Genomic DNA, 14,884 nt, shown 5'->3' with positions numbered 1-14,884 from the left:
CACCTTCCATTTTCCCTTCTTGTTTCTGCAAGTACACCTGCACATTGCAGGATGTGTCTGGGTGGATTTATGCTCAGTCCAATCTGAATAGGCTCCCCTTTGGTATTTTATGAATATTTTCCTCGTTAACCCCCTTCTTTTAAGACACTACAAAGTTAAACATGAAAATATTCAGCTACTTAGCGATGGCCAACTTCTTTTGCACTTACACACACCAAACTGCTTCTAATTACCAGAAATAAATTGTTAAAAAACACATGAGAGAATACAAATGTTGGTAAGTTTGGTTTTTTTTTTCCTTTTCCCTTTCCTTCTCCTTTCCTTTCCTTTCCTTCTCCTTTCCTTCTCCTTTCCTTCTCCTTTCCTTTCCTTTCCTTTTCCTTTCCTTGCCTTTCCTTTCCTTGCCTTTCCTTTCCTTGCCTTTCCTTTCCTTGCCTTTCCTTTCCTTGCCTTTCCTTTCCTTGCCTTTCCTTTCCTTGCCTTTCCCCGTTCCTTGCCTCGCCTCTCCGCTCCTCTCCTCTCCTCTCCTCTCCTCTCCTCTCCTCTCCTCTCCTCTCCTCTCCTTTCCCTCTCCTTGAATTGTTAGTGATAAGAAGAGACTGGGCCTTGAAACACTGCATCATTCCTGTTACATGTTACAGACAACCTACCACTTTGTATGTTGAGGGCATGGTGTTTGTCCAGCGACCATCCTCCAAGTTTGGAAGCATCAATTTCATAACCCTGCAGCACAGCTGTCCTCTTCTCCCACAGGATCAAGTCAGGACAGGATTCATACTCATAACCTACTGACACTATGAATAAGAGATACAAAAGACCCCCCAGATTAGTAACCTAGAAATGCACAGTCAGCACCCACAGAGTTTTAACTGAGCAAGGGTAAGAACATTTCTACAAGCAACTGCCAATTTAATTTAAAATGTCATCATCATAATGTCCTAATAATGTCCTAATATTTTTCTCTCTAAAGGCCATCCTGAATTTAAAAAGGTCAATGCAGTTGTAGATGTTGGGCAAATGTGCTAAAAAATTAAAAGGCACTGCTTTAAAGATGTCTTTTATAACAATGGCTATTTAAGGGTGTAAACCACCACTAGACTCCTAAAGGGGAACACCTTATTCCTATCTACCATCTTTGACCAAAGGAACTGTCAGGAACTTGCTAAGACTCATGGCTTTTCGTGGAAAGTAAAGACTCATATATACAAGGCTTGGGGCAGCAAGTCCCTTGGAGACAGCAGCGTTAGACCAGGGTGACTTGTGGCCATTGCTAATGTCCCAAGGGTTTGCTTGCTGTAATGTCTCTTATCAGAGGCTTTCAGGACTAACTCCGCTCAACACATTGGGCTTGCTCAAAACGATGTCAGTAGAAGGAAAATCATGTTTTTGACAGAATAATGACTCCTTTATGATTTTCTCAGAAGCAGGACCAGTTTCATGGGTCTGTTTTTCTTCTGTCCTACCTGATCTTTTCATGAAATGAAAAGCAATTACATAGCTTATTTTTTTTTACTAGATAAAAATAAATGTCTGATCTTACAAGTTTTCCAGCCTCCTTGAAAGTACTGAGCACTGAGTGAACTTAGGATCCTCCATCAACTCTAGCCTTTTGGAGACTCAAGTTATCAGAGGAAGATGCAATTTAGGAAATGAAGGCCTGATATTTTCCACTGTTCTAGAGGTGGGAATCACTGAAAGCCTGAATGTTGATGTCCTCAGACATGCTTGAGTATTCTGGGGCTGCAGAGCTGCATTATGGAGCACTCCAGGCCCCACCGCTGATCTGGCATCTTAAAGAGCATGTAAACATAGTCTTTCAGGATATGTTTCTCAGTGTAGACTCCAAACTGAGTAAGGCTCAGCAGGTTGTATCATCCAGCCTGCTCAAGGCAGCTGAGCCTGAGTAAGAGGAAGGCACCCATCCATCCTCTTAGAAAACAAGGCACCCTACAACTCCTCTAAAGAAACTTATTTCCAGTTGGGCTCCAAGACATCAGTGAACCACCCTTCTGTCAGCAAAAGCTCTATTGACTAATTTTCTGATATCATTTCCTTGACAGCATGAGAGGTCTAAACTCTATCGATGAGCTGTAACTGTCCTCTGGTTGTTGATCAGATGGGAAACGATCACCCTGTAGAGTGGTGTGGGCAACAATGCTTGGTGCTGGGGGTGTGGCACGTTGAGTAGGCAGAGCCTTCCTGTTCTCTGCCTTGCAGCTTCTGACAGTCTTTTGCAGATGCAAATGAATGCGCAAGGTACAAAAGAGACGACCATCAAGCCCCAGTTTCCTATGGAGTTCTTGAATGGGTAATGAAGGGGAAACTAGGATTAGAGTGATCCTGAATGTCAGGCACAAGGAGGAGTGGAGAAAATGGCTCAGTTCTAGGCATGTCTTTCAAAGCAGTGCTGACAGCTTTTGGCTATAGGTGAGAGACAGCATAACACCACTAGTCCCAGTTCATTCCTTCTGTATCAGTCTGGTGGTAGCAGCTCAGGATGCATGTGCTGGGCCATGAGCCAGAGCACAGATAAGCTTTCATCTGTTGGGGAAATGTGTTCTGCCTAAACAGCTGGGCCCAGTGCTCTCCAAGGAAGCAGCAGTGACCCAGCAGGGACCATTTCACGTGTTAGCAGTTGGACCCCACCGGTCTAAGACAAGGTCTGTGCATTGTCACTTAGCTGCTTGGAAAAGACACAAGCCCCGGGGTCACTTACCGAAGGCTTCTGAGAGCCCATACACCTTCTGGCTGTAGACATCTGTCTTATCCCAGATGAAATAATAGGACAGGTCCGGAGCAGCTGCAAACCACTTTCTGAAGAGGCGTCCTTCGACAGCCACCATGAGGTGGACTTTCATGAGGTTGAAGGGGATGGTGGGGTGGGTCATGCTGATCCTCAGGACTGATTTGTAGCCTGCTGTGCGACTGCTCAGGTAACTGACTTTTATTTTACTACCGGAAATGTTAATCTCCTCCTGCAGAGCCTGTGGAAAAGCAATCCAGGAGGTGTTAAACCAGCAGCGAGCAGAGAGGAAGAGGCAGTGAAGCTGTAATTTATCAAACACACCTTTATAGAAGCTGTAGTAGACATGTCTGAAAAAGCACACCTAGTAGGCATCAAGTATGAAACTATCTATTTAATTTTTACAGTTAGTTGTGGAAGCCAAGGAACATCCTCTCTTTCTCCTTCTTCGTTACATGTGAGGGCAGGACTAAAGTATCACGTTTAAGCCAGGGTTTACAACGGGACTCACTGTTAAAAGGAGTCCCAGGATCCATTGTGAAAGGAATACAGGGTCTGAGATTATTCCAGCCCATCAGTTTAGCTTCCATTTTCTCTCTTATATCTTTATAGGTTTCTATGGCTGCTAATTTTTGTCTCCTGGCTTCTTCTTCCCAGTAAAATATTAAGCCCTACATGGCCTGTGTCACTATGGATGTTCCCTGGCCCCAGCAATAACCTGCCATTCTCTCCATGTCATTAGTGCATCCTGCTTCCACCCTCCCTCCTCTGACTTAGGCCTCTCTCCTTTGAAACTGCTCCTCTCCCACCTCACTCCTGACTCTCTTTGCCTGATCTACCTCTAGTGTTTTTTTTTATTTCCTGTATCCTGGTCCTTATTTTCTGACCTCACATTTGTTCCTGTTTACCCTGGACCTTACTTAAAATTTCCTCCCCTCTTACCTATATGATGAACCTCTTGGACTGACCTACCACCATCAACCCCTTTCCCTTCCCTCGCATTCTCCCTTCCTTTCCTTTTCCAAATTTGTTTGTATTCTAGATGAGTTAAGTTCCTCCTCCAGCCATGAGTGTGAGTATTTCTGACTGACTGGGACAGCTACTTCACAAGTCTCCACACCCATACAAAATGTCACAAAAGACTGGAGAAAAAGCAGGGAAAGTTTGGGCTGCCCCTATTCTGCTTTGAGAAGGGGGAAGTCTCAGTAAAGATGGGATTTTCATCCAGTTTACATGCTAAAGTGTAACCAGATCTTAAAATGTCTTTATTTTTAGTTGGAGAAATGCAGGGACATTTTCTGGAAAGCAATGTAATGTACATCCCTGAACACCACACTGATTCTCCCATGGGAAATACTGATGAAGAGGGACATTTCTTAAGTCTTAGGAGGAAAAAAAAGTAATTTCCCAGAAAATTTCATTTTTGGGCAAGCCCCCAATGTGGACATTTTCAGTACAAGCTGGCAAACTTTGGAAAAGTTTGAAAGATGAAGGTAGAAGCTTAGCAGTGAGCTGGAAGCCTTGGTCTGGTAAAGGGTACATGGTTCTCTCTCTTGCACCACTTCTGAAATGCTTCAGTGTGCTGGAGCCTAAATGAGCTGTGAAAATAATTCCTCAGCAATAATCAGTTTTCACAATATTAAGGGCATGGAGACGCGAAGGAAGGTGGGTCAAGAGACCCACCCATCAGGAAGGGATCACAGTCATCCTTGGTTTCCTCTAAGGTACGTGGCTCCCATACTCAACCCCTCCAATGTGGGAGCACTGAATTCCCTGGTGTGATGAGTTTCTCATCTCTTACAGGTATTCTGCTTCGTGTTTTCAATAATGACAAATGTTGTAATCTACCCCCTGAAAAGACCTCGTCTACGCTATTATCCAAGGCCCAACATTTTTGCAATGATAACTTACAGCCTCTGAGCATTGCAGCACTTGACAAACGGACACATCCAGAAGTTAAAGCACTGCTCCACTGTGCTCATAAATATTTACTTTCTCTAATGCAGTCTTTTCAATTTACATATCTCAATGCTTAGGAGGCTGAAAAATTACAAATCTGGGAAAACTCAGGAATTTGAAAATATATTTTATGAGCTCAGCAACAAGCTGGGTTGGGACCAGGCTCAACTAGAGAGCAGCTGAGGCAAGCCGCAGTAAAGGTGGTCCCTTGTATCAAATCTGTCTTCAAATTCAACCCCTCTAGGAAAAAGCCAGGCAGAAATAATTGTCACAGAGGTACTATTTGCAGTGTCTGGTTCAAATCCCTGTCAGAAATAATGATTTCTCTCTGTCATGATCTGTCTCTGCTGCCGACCATTCCAGAGGAAGGGTCAGCACAACAGTACCAAGCAGCACTGTGGGGCTGTGTTTAAAGGTGCCTGCTCAAAGACAGGCTTCAAATGGCAATTCAGATTATCTGAAACACATTCGTAGTTTGTAAGTAAGGATAAACTAGCAACAAAGCAGGGCCTTGGTTGGAGGAGTATGATCCAGTAGGACATCAGTGGGAGAAGAGAAAAATCAGCTTTAAAATACTCTGAATTCACCAGAAGTAACAATGGCTTTGTGCCCTTATTTCTATTGGTGAATTGCTATTTGGGCCAGATAAATTCACACACTTTGTCTGAGGTCCTTGTGAGAGACAAGGGCTCTTGGAGTTTATTGCAGCCTAAGCAATACATTTTGCTCTTTAAAAGTGGTCCAGCCATTAGGCTGGTCAAGCAGAAGAGCTGGTTCCTCAGGCTTACTAGGGATTTTCACAATTCAGCAATTTTCACTGTTGCATTCCCTTCACTCCTGGGTGTTGATCTATGCTTGTGCCAGTAGCATTTCTCCCACTCTTTGCATGAGACAATGTAGAAAATCCTCCTTCTGTGTGCTGGGCTGCACATCTCTTACAGTTACTCTTCTCTCTGCCAGCCGACAAGGCAAGGAACAGTCAGGTTTTTTTAATATGATGCTCAAAAGGAATTTTGAGAAAGAAGAACATTTAGGGTCTGATTCAGGGCCTTAACATAGACATTCTGTGGTGTCCAAAACCTCTGCGAGGAGATGACAGATCTGACATGGACCTTCTTGAGATCTCCTCCTTTTTGAAGCTACAGCTGAAGGCCTAAAGGGACACTTTGGGGCATCTTAAATGGCACCAAATCTGTCTTTAGGCACCTGAATCAAACACTTAAAAGGTATTATTTGGCCTTTTGAATGCATCCAGGTAGAGGACACTGCATATATTTGTTGGAGCTCATGAGGTTCCTACTTGGCCACGTGTGAAAATCTCTTTTCCCAGCCCTGCCAAGTGCTTGCCACTTCCTCCCAGCTGTGTGCTCACATCTTTTATATTTAACATTTCTCTGCTGAGAACTGCATATTATAAAATGCAGCTGCACAAACGGATAGCTTGGTTATTTTTTATTGCATGTACATCCGGCATAGGAATAAAAAATTTTCCATTTGTGAACTGAAGTACAGTCAGGACTCTGCTATGAATGAGATTCTTTCCTACACTCCTGCATCACAAATGTTGTCAATCTTCAGCTGTCGATATTTCAGATGGAAAACTCTTATACAGGTTTTAGCCCAATCATTTGGCAAGTGGAAGACGTACTGCTCATCATGTATGGGATTCATTTTATCTAAACTTAGCCTACAAGTCAGGGATCTCCTCTGAACCATTCTTCTAGGTTTCTCCATGGCAAACGAGCAGAGATAAGCTCTTTAGAAGGTTGGTGTTGCCACATAAACTTGAGAGTGGGATTCAGTTTCATTTTAAGGCATCCAAATCCAGGTGTTGACACGTGAGCGTGTGCATGTGAGGTAGGCATGGAAGCATCAATTGTAGTTAGTGGAGATACCATTAGTGGGAACCAGATAGCTTCAAGATGGTCAGCTTAATTGATCTGTAGGCTCCACTGACAGCATTGATTATATTTCTGTCAGCTTTAATGGGAGTCTGGACATCTAGCACACATCCAGATGACTGTGCTTGGACAGCTTATCTAGGTGTCATAATCTCAAAATGCATCCCCCTTAGGTCTTAATTAGATTCCATAACTACATGTGTCTAGTGTGATTTGGGATGTCCAAGTTATCTGTGACATTCACAAGGGACTGGCAGGTATAACGCAGGACACTGATAGGAGGATCATTCTCGATTAGCCATTGGAGGCCAAGCAGGATAACTGCAGGACATTTCACATGGTACTAAAGATCTTCAATGAGAGTGGTGAAACATTGGAACAGGTTGTCCAGAGAAGTGGTCACTGCCCCATCCCTGGAACCATTCCAGGTCAGGTTGTCTGGGGCTCTGAGCAACCTGCTCTAGTTGGGGATGTCCCTGCTCAGTGTAGCGGGCTTGGACCAAATGACCTTTAAAGGTCCCTTCCATTCTAAACCCTAACATTCTATGATTCTATGTAAGTCAACAAACTGTATCAAACCATTGCTTATGATCCATATTGCTGGCTGCTTTCACAGTCGTAGACAGAGACACTCTCTGTAGTGTCTGTCTCTCGTAGACACTCTTATTGAAGAGTTTTAGAATGTTTTAGTTCAATAGATATAATTTACACAAGTTAATGAGTATCCTACCAAATAATGTGAGAGGTTATGACTATAGCTGCACTGTATTAGATATTTGCTTCTTCCCCAGCCAGCACTGAACATGACCTTTCATGATGTTTGTTGGTTCGGGAAAAAAAGAGATGTGAAAATTACACCAAGAATTTGCATTCTGAGGGGTTTCACAAGAGATGGGACTTCATTAGTACTTAGGGTGGGATAAACCCAGAAGCTGTAATTGGAAATCAGTGTGAGGAAGGATATCAGGAGTTGGTCCACAGGGACCAAAGAGGTAGAGAGACCACTAACTTTATCTGTTTCTGGGTTCAGCACCTGATGTATTAAAATCAGGTCTACAGTGACTTCTTTCCCCATTAATGCTACTGCAACCCAGTGGAGTCAAGCAGGAGGCACACAATTTGTCACTACAGTTTTTGTTGTTTCTACCTTAGCAGGCTACTGTTGGTGATTAAAAGCAATACCCAGGACATGTGGAATCCTGGCACCTAAAACCCAAGGAACAGGCCCAAGAGAAGAAAGCTTGAATGCTGCTACATGTCTAGATTTCAACACAGTGAGCATTTTTAAGGAAGATGGATAATTCTATTGTTTGGACAATTCAGTTGAAAGACCATCTTTCCATTTGGCAAAATATTTTGAATCCACAGCAGGTTGTTAAACTACTTTATTTGACTCACACATCCTTAGAAAATAAAAATGGGGATGAACAATCAAAAGTAACCCTCTTTCTTTGCTCTTCTGTTGCAAATGTCATGAAATGCACTAAAAGTCAGGTGCTCCTCGGGCTGGCTGTTTGCCTGCTGGCTGACTACACATCTCAGCAGCTTTGCAGAGTGGGGGTTATGCCTCTAAACCCTGAGAAAGCTCACACTCAATACTCCCCCACTGAGGTCTGTAATACTCAGTGGGTGAAACTTGCCCCTGAACAGAAGAAAGGCATTAGAGTGTGAGTGGTCCACCAGCCTCATGCTGGGCATGCTGAATGCTGGCTGTGGGTCACACGAGGGTCCCAGCCCACCTTCTGTAGATGAGAGGTGAAAGCAAAGTAGAGCCAACATAGGTTTTTGCTGTGGCCATAAGTACTTTTGCCTCCACCTCTCAGTGGTAAGGGAAAACAAACCTTCTGGTGAAGTGTGTCCTTGTGTGTAAGTGCTCCTGCAAACATCTGAAAAATGGTGCAACAAATGGGGAATGCTTCTTTTTAGGAAAGCAGGGGACTAGAGAAAGACACGGAAGCATAGTTGCATTCATGGGTCTCAAAGCAGGCAAAAGAAGCACAGAGAAATTCTGGATTAGGAGGAGCACCCCCTATACGAGGCCAGGCTGAGAGAACTGGGGTTGTTCAGTGTGGAGAAGAGAGGGCTTCAGGAAGACCTTATAGCCACCTTCCAGCACTTAAAGGGGCCTACATGTAAGGGGCGGAGGGACTTGTTATCCAGTAGTGCAGAGATACGATGAGGGGTAATGCATTCAAACTGAGAGCAGGTAGATTCAGATTAGATATTAGGAAGAAAATCTTTACTGTCAGGGTGGTGAGACACTGGAACAGGCTGCTCAGAGAGGCTGTGGATGCTCCATCCCTGGAAGTGTTCAAGGCCAGGCTGGATGGAACTTTGAGCAACATGATCTAGTAAAAGGTGTCCCTGCCTATGGCAAGGGGGTTGGAACTAGATGATCTCTAAGGACCCTTCCAACCCAAACCAAACTATAATTCTATGAAATTTTTCTCCTCAGCTCAGATGGTTCATACCTGGATTTCAGGAACAATGGGACCCTTTTCTGAGCAGGAACTTGCAAAAGCTGTCAGAGGAGATGGAGAAACCACAGGGTTCGGCCGGGCAAAGTTACTGAGGTCACAGCTTGGGATCTCATTCTCTTCATGCCTCATGACGATGGTTTCCATCACAAAGAAGCGATCCCATGGCAGCCACAATGTATGCTCCTGGGTGATGAAGGGAGCCCGTTCAAAGTGCAGGATAATGGAGATCCCACCAATGGTAACGAGATCAAAGCTGTTGTAAGAGATGAAACACAAAGTTAGTGCAAGCTCCACCCCATCTGTTTGTAACAATTCTCTAGCAAGGACACCCAGAAAAATAATTGCAAGAAATATCATCAGGCACATTTTACAAGTCTAAAACCTAGAGCCCAAAGAGGCTTTATCTGAGTAAGAGCAAGCAGCAGAGGCAGGATTACAAACTCAGCTTCTTTCCATGTTGTCTTGCATATTAAAAACACTCCCGTTTCTGTTTTTGAGACAAACTTCTAACTTTTTTAGTGCTTTTCTAGTGTTATTTGACCATACGTACTCATATATTTAAGTATTTATCATCCAAATACAGTCACAGATTGGATCAATTCACATGATGAAGTAAAATGTTTGGAAAGTGGTTTCTCTGACACACCACCATATAAATCGTCCTGGCATCACTGCTAACCTAACTAGGACCTAATGCAACCCAGGGAACATGTGGAGCCCAGCCATGAGCTCAGTATACTAGGCATGGGGAAGAGCTGAGCACCGTGCAGGCAGTCTCTGTACCACAGCTCTCAGCACATCATCTTGTTTGACTCTTAATCATGTAGAGCAGGGCAGATAACTTACTGCCTGTGGTTGCAACTTTACCCTATGCTACCTCCAGCCAAGTGGCTTTTCTGCCTGTGTTAGTGTTGGGTAACATTACTTTGGGCTAGCAGACAGCCCTCCAGAGCCCTGTGAAAGGCCGTTACCTCAATCAGGAAAATACTCATCCCTTAGTTGTAAAGATGTTGGGAGAGAGTTTTGGAGTTTTTCTTCATTTTGTATTTAAACTTCATATCTTGTCAGAGACGGAGGTTTTATGAAGTACCATGGGATGTATCTGCTATGTATAGACTCAAAAAAGAGGTGTTAACTGAGAAACGAAAGCATTGCAATTCAATTTGAAGACCTCTCACTTTTGTTGCTTTTGTTTTTTTTTTAACTCGGCATCTATTTAGCTGCAATGCCAAATGTGTGTTTCTGGCAAAGAAAGTTTTCTCATCCCTGCTTCTCACTTTCAATGCTTGGTGCTAGTGGATAACAGACTCACACAGATTTTAATAGGCTTGTTGGCTTCAGTGGAGCTGCTGGTCTGGTGAAGAACCATGTGCTTAGGTACTTCTCCCTGCATGAGAACTAGGTTCTGAAAGCACTCTGACAGCCCAAAGCCAGACTTGATGCACCTCATAATTACGAGATCAGAAAGAAGCTGAAAAAAGTATTTCAAATTATTTTTAAAAGTAATTCTCAGGCTTTCAGATTAGCTGCAAAAATCCCAGAGGAGCAACAATGGGACTATTTCTAAAAAAAAAATAACTCAATCTTTGGCAAGCAACCATTCAGCAGAAGCTTTTTTTTTTATTTTTATGGCAGACAGATTGAGGTGTCGTTTAGTAAATATAATTATGAAAAGAAAGTGATTCAGGCAAAAATACTAAATTCAGTCCATGGGAAGGAGTGGAAAGCATGTTATAAAGCTAAAGATGTGTTTACTCTACCACTCAAGTGGGGGCATCAGCTTCCCAGACCTACAGAGCTTGGCTTGCAGCAGCCTGACGAGTACGTTGCCGGTCCTTGCCAGCAAAGCTGCACAGCATTTGTACTTTGATGAGAACATTTTTAACAGTCAATTAGCATTTGGCAAGCCCTTTAGCTAAGAGGGAGAAGCTTGCTCTGCATGAATCCCAGCACCGAAAGGGGCAATGGGAGGAAAGAAACAAACATTCCAAATGATGCTCAACGAGTTTTTAGGCAAGTAGGAAGGGTTTTTATTTGGAAACACCTCCACTTCACTCCTTTGTGAGTGGTTTGTGGCTTCACTGAGCCTGGGTCAGGGTTGGAAACCTGCTGGGGAGCAGCATCCTTGCCTCTCCTGCATCCCTAAACCAGGATGCAGAAGGGAAAGCACCACCTCCATGGCAGGTTCCAGCAGCTGTGAAAACAGAGACAGGCAGTAATTTTTAGCAAGCTCTGTTGCTAATGAGCCAGTTTTCCCACAGTCACAGGATACAGGTTTGAAGTTACCTTGATGAACTGAACAAAAGCAAAAATCAAAACCAAATAGAAAAACCCAAACTGAACACACCTTCCTCCAAGCTTCCCGTAGTGAAATTAAATTAAACATGAGCAAAAGCATCTTGGGATTGAGGGAATGAGAAAATTTTATTTCTCTTTTTGCTGCTGATCTCTGATGCCTTTTTTATCACTTTGAAAATAATTGTGCCTGTTGTACAGTCATATTGTTCTGTTTTTCTTAAAAGGCTCTGGAGAGGCAGGCCACAGGATGAAATTCTCTACTTATCCACAAAGCTGGCTCAAAAAAACAAAAAAAAAACCACAGAAAAGTGTAACTCTTTCTCATCTCTTTGCTCTGGAAATCCATGTAGTTGGTCTTTCTGAGAGAGCCATGCCAAAATTGCTGAATGTGGTGACACTGAAAAACTCTGAAGACTTTCCTGCTGTTTTATTAACACTGTGCATATCACCACGAGATGCTGAGGACTTGGAGTCTTAATAAACTACCAGTTTAATCAAATTAAAAGCTTTAAAATGTGGTTTATAATCCAGTACTGATACTTTGATCTATCTACCAACTTTGCTTTAAAGAGAAATGCATACAACAGAAACATTTGAGAGGTGTCATTTCATCTTTGTGCCTTGTTATCTGAAAAAAGTCTGTGTCCCAAAAATTAGGCTAGAAAACACAGGCAAGCCTTGAAGTCAGTAAATTTTTGCTCAGACTAAGTAATGTGGCTTAAAAAGGACCAGGTTTTTGCTATTAGAGACTGTATCTGTGTACTGTGACAGAAGTGAAACCTACTTGGACAGACCTGGATTCTGCTGAAACCACTTACAGGGGTGAAAAATTCAGCTCCTTGTAATTTTCAAACTGAAATTTTACTTATGATCTTCATTTGGAAACATGGTCATGTGAAAAAAAAAAAAAAAAGCCCAAAAAACAATCCTGAAGCAACAAAATCAGTTTAGGAACCCATCCAGCTAAACTGATGCAATTCTGCCTTTAAACTCTTTTACTTTAAACCCGCAGTTATTGCCCTGCTATCAGTAAACTGATTTGCTAAATCAACTTAAAACAACTCAGTGCATGTTTTGAAGAAGAGATGTTCCTGCGGTGAGTATGCCCAATAATAAAACCTGTGAGTTTTATGCAGTTATCTCATAACCCCTGGAACTTGCATATGTGCTCCCATTTTACCTCCAAACCAGAATGACACTGAAAATGGTCCAGATGACCCCATAGGACTGAGCACTGCTATGGACTGGGAATACAAGCATTTTACTACTATAGTTCATGAGAAACTACTTCTTGCTTAAGAACAACTTCTTTAAATAAAGAGACTCACTCACATGAAAACTTCCCTTAGAAAAAGCTGATGAGAAGAGCCATGCTCTTTTCAGAAAACTACTGAAAACCATCCAAACAGATAATAGACACTGTAATAGCAATAATTTGCATGATTTTGAAAGTGCTTTCCAAATAGTATTTAATAAATGCTATAACAATCAGTAAGGAAGACAAGTAAATGTTATCTCCCTTTCACAGGCTGGTTGGCTGGCCGAGGAAGGTTAAGAGATCCATCTAATGCTACCCACTAAATTAGCAGCGAAGCTAGGATTAGAACTAAGGGATCTCTGATATCATTTTCTGCCCTGACAATTTTAGTCTGAATGCTCTTAAATTTTTCAAGGTAATTTTTAGAAGACTTCACCATGGAGGAAGTCGCTGGATTTTGGTGTTCTTTAAGAGAAGGGTTTTCTTGTGTCCATCTATGACTGCCAGAGCACACAGATGCACTGCTGTGCCTGTTCATTTGAGAAAATACCTGCCTGTATTCCTCAGCCAATTTTGGAAGGTATTTTTATGATTCCAGAGACTCAGTACTGCAACTGGATAATTTGCTGAAAGTTGGTCGTGCACTAGATGTGCACAAGGTTTCTGTAGAAGTAGATTGATCTGAGAGGAAGGTGAAGAATGCGAAATCAGAAGAGCTGACACCACACAGTCCAGGGTCAGACTGACCACCAGCAGCTGCCAACAGGAATCCCAGCTTCAGGATCCACTTGGACACAGATTCCCTGCTCTGAAACAGCTGATCTCTGTCACTTTTATCATTTGGAGCTGAGTATCTGCTGGGGACTGAGTCAGCAAACTGCAATGCTGAGCTCCTTGAAACTAATTTAAGTTCTGGAGGCTGGCAGCCAGCCCTGAGAAACCAGCAGTCCACTGAAGAATGCTGGAGCATACTGATGTTCCAGCTGCTTTGCTTTCTACCTGGGAACCTCTGTTCAGATGGAGGTTGGGAAGGATGCGGTGTGGAAGGAACATCCCTGTCTTGAAGTGCCAGTAGAAGTGGGTTTGCAGCACTGCTTAATGAAAGTCGTGGATTGGTGAGGTGCTAAAATCTATAAATCCTCTCCCAAGTGTTAGTGGTTAGTAGTCAACACATAGAGCATGTGCAGCTGGAAACCCTTATGTTTCAGTTTTGCTCTTAAAAGAAAGGGAGACAATTAGCACTGACAGACAAAAGATAAGAAAGGCTTTCCCAATTTGCAATGCTTTTGTTTTGGTTGAGCATGATTGCTTGGATTTTAAGCACTTGCCTCAAACACAACTGTAATCTTAATGACTTCTTCCTAAGTGTTTCAAAATGAATTAGCAAGCACAGAGCTGTTGAGAGCAGGAGGCATCTTTTCTTTACCTGCACTGCCCAACTGTTGGCTAAAGAGTCTAGGTGATATCACAAGGTTAATACAGAATAGAATAGAATAGAATAGAATAGAATAGAATAGAATAGAATAGAATAGAATAGAATAGAATAGTCCCCTAAGTGAGTCAACGGCACATCCCAGTTTGGTATCATCAGCCAACTTGTTAATGGTGCACTCAACTCCTGCATCCAATATGTGGATAAATATATTGAACAGAACTGGTCCTAGAATTGAACCCTGAGGAACACCCTTGGTGACCAGTCACCAGCCAGACATAGCTCCAAAACAACTAACAATAATGCATCAACATCTTCACAATGCATCAACAATAAACGTGCTCTTGGGATGAGTTTCTCTATAGCATTGATGGTGATAAGGCTGTAACTGCTGCTTGATCACATAAAGGTGTCCTACCTGCCATCTTGTCTGCTGATTGTGTATCCAAAAAGAGGATTGTTGACAAAGCTGATGTTCACTCCAACGAGAGGGGTCCCATCTGCTGTCATCACTTGGCCTCGAATCACACATGCATGTCTGCAAGAAGGAGAAAAATTATAAGAAATAAGACATTTGACAAACTTAAGTTTTTCTTCTACTTCTGTGGCTGGAAATTCCAAAATTCTTATGATTAGAAAGCCCAGGCCCTTATATCTGGGGAAGCTGGCACCACGTCATGTGTCTTGATGGTGGAATGCTGTTCTTGATGACTTTCTCAGGAGTTGTGTAAGTATATTAGATTTACCTTTATCCTACTCTTGAAAAGCAGCTGCTGTTGTATATACTTCATTAATGTTGGAGTCCTGTAGGAT

General features: G+C 42.7%; 1 protein-coding gene across 1 annotated transcript in view; it reads right to left on the bottom strand.

Annotated features, from left to right (window-relative positions):
- TENM4 (teneurin transmembrane protein 4) overlaps nucleotides 1-14,609 on the bottom strand; it is a gene marked incomplete at its 5' end in the record, with an annotated part of 81,733 nt that extends 67,124 nt beyond the window's left edge. The window contains 4 exons of the mRNA XM_008943546.1: nucleotides 651-794; nucleotides 2,717-2,984; nucleotides 9,075-9,336; nucleotides 14,490-14,609. Of these exons, the coding sequence (XP_008941794.1) occupies nucleotides 651-794; nucleotides 2,717-2,984; nucleotides 9,075-9,336; nucleotides 14,490-14,609 (794 nt within the window). The remainder of the gene's footprint in view (nucleotides 1-650; nucleotides 795-2,716; nucleotides 2,985-9,074; nucleotides 9,337-14,489) is intronic.
- Between the last annotated feature and the right edge of the window lie 275 nt (nucleotides 14,610-14,884).

This window comes from Merops nubicus, unplaced genomic scaffold, assembly GCF_000691845.1.
Source record: "Merops nubicus isolate BGI_N331 unplaced genomic scaffold, ASM69184v1 scaffold387, whole genome shotgun sequence".
Taxonomy (NCBI): Eukaryota; Metazoa; Chordata; class Aves; order Coraciiformes; family Meropidae; genus Merops; species Merops nubicus.
Note: the sequence above shows the minus strand (reverse complement) of the source record. Positions and strands in the feature narration are given on the sequence as shown.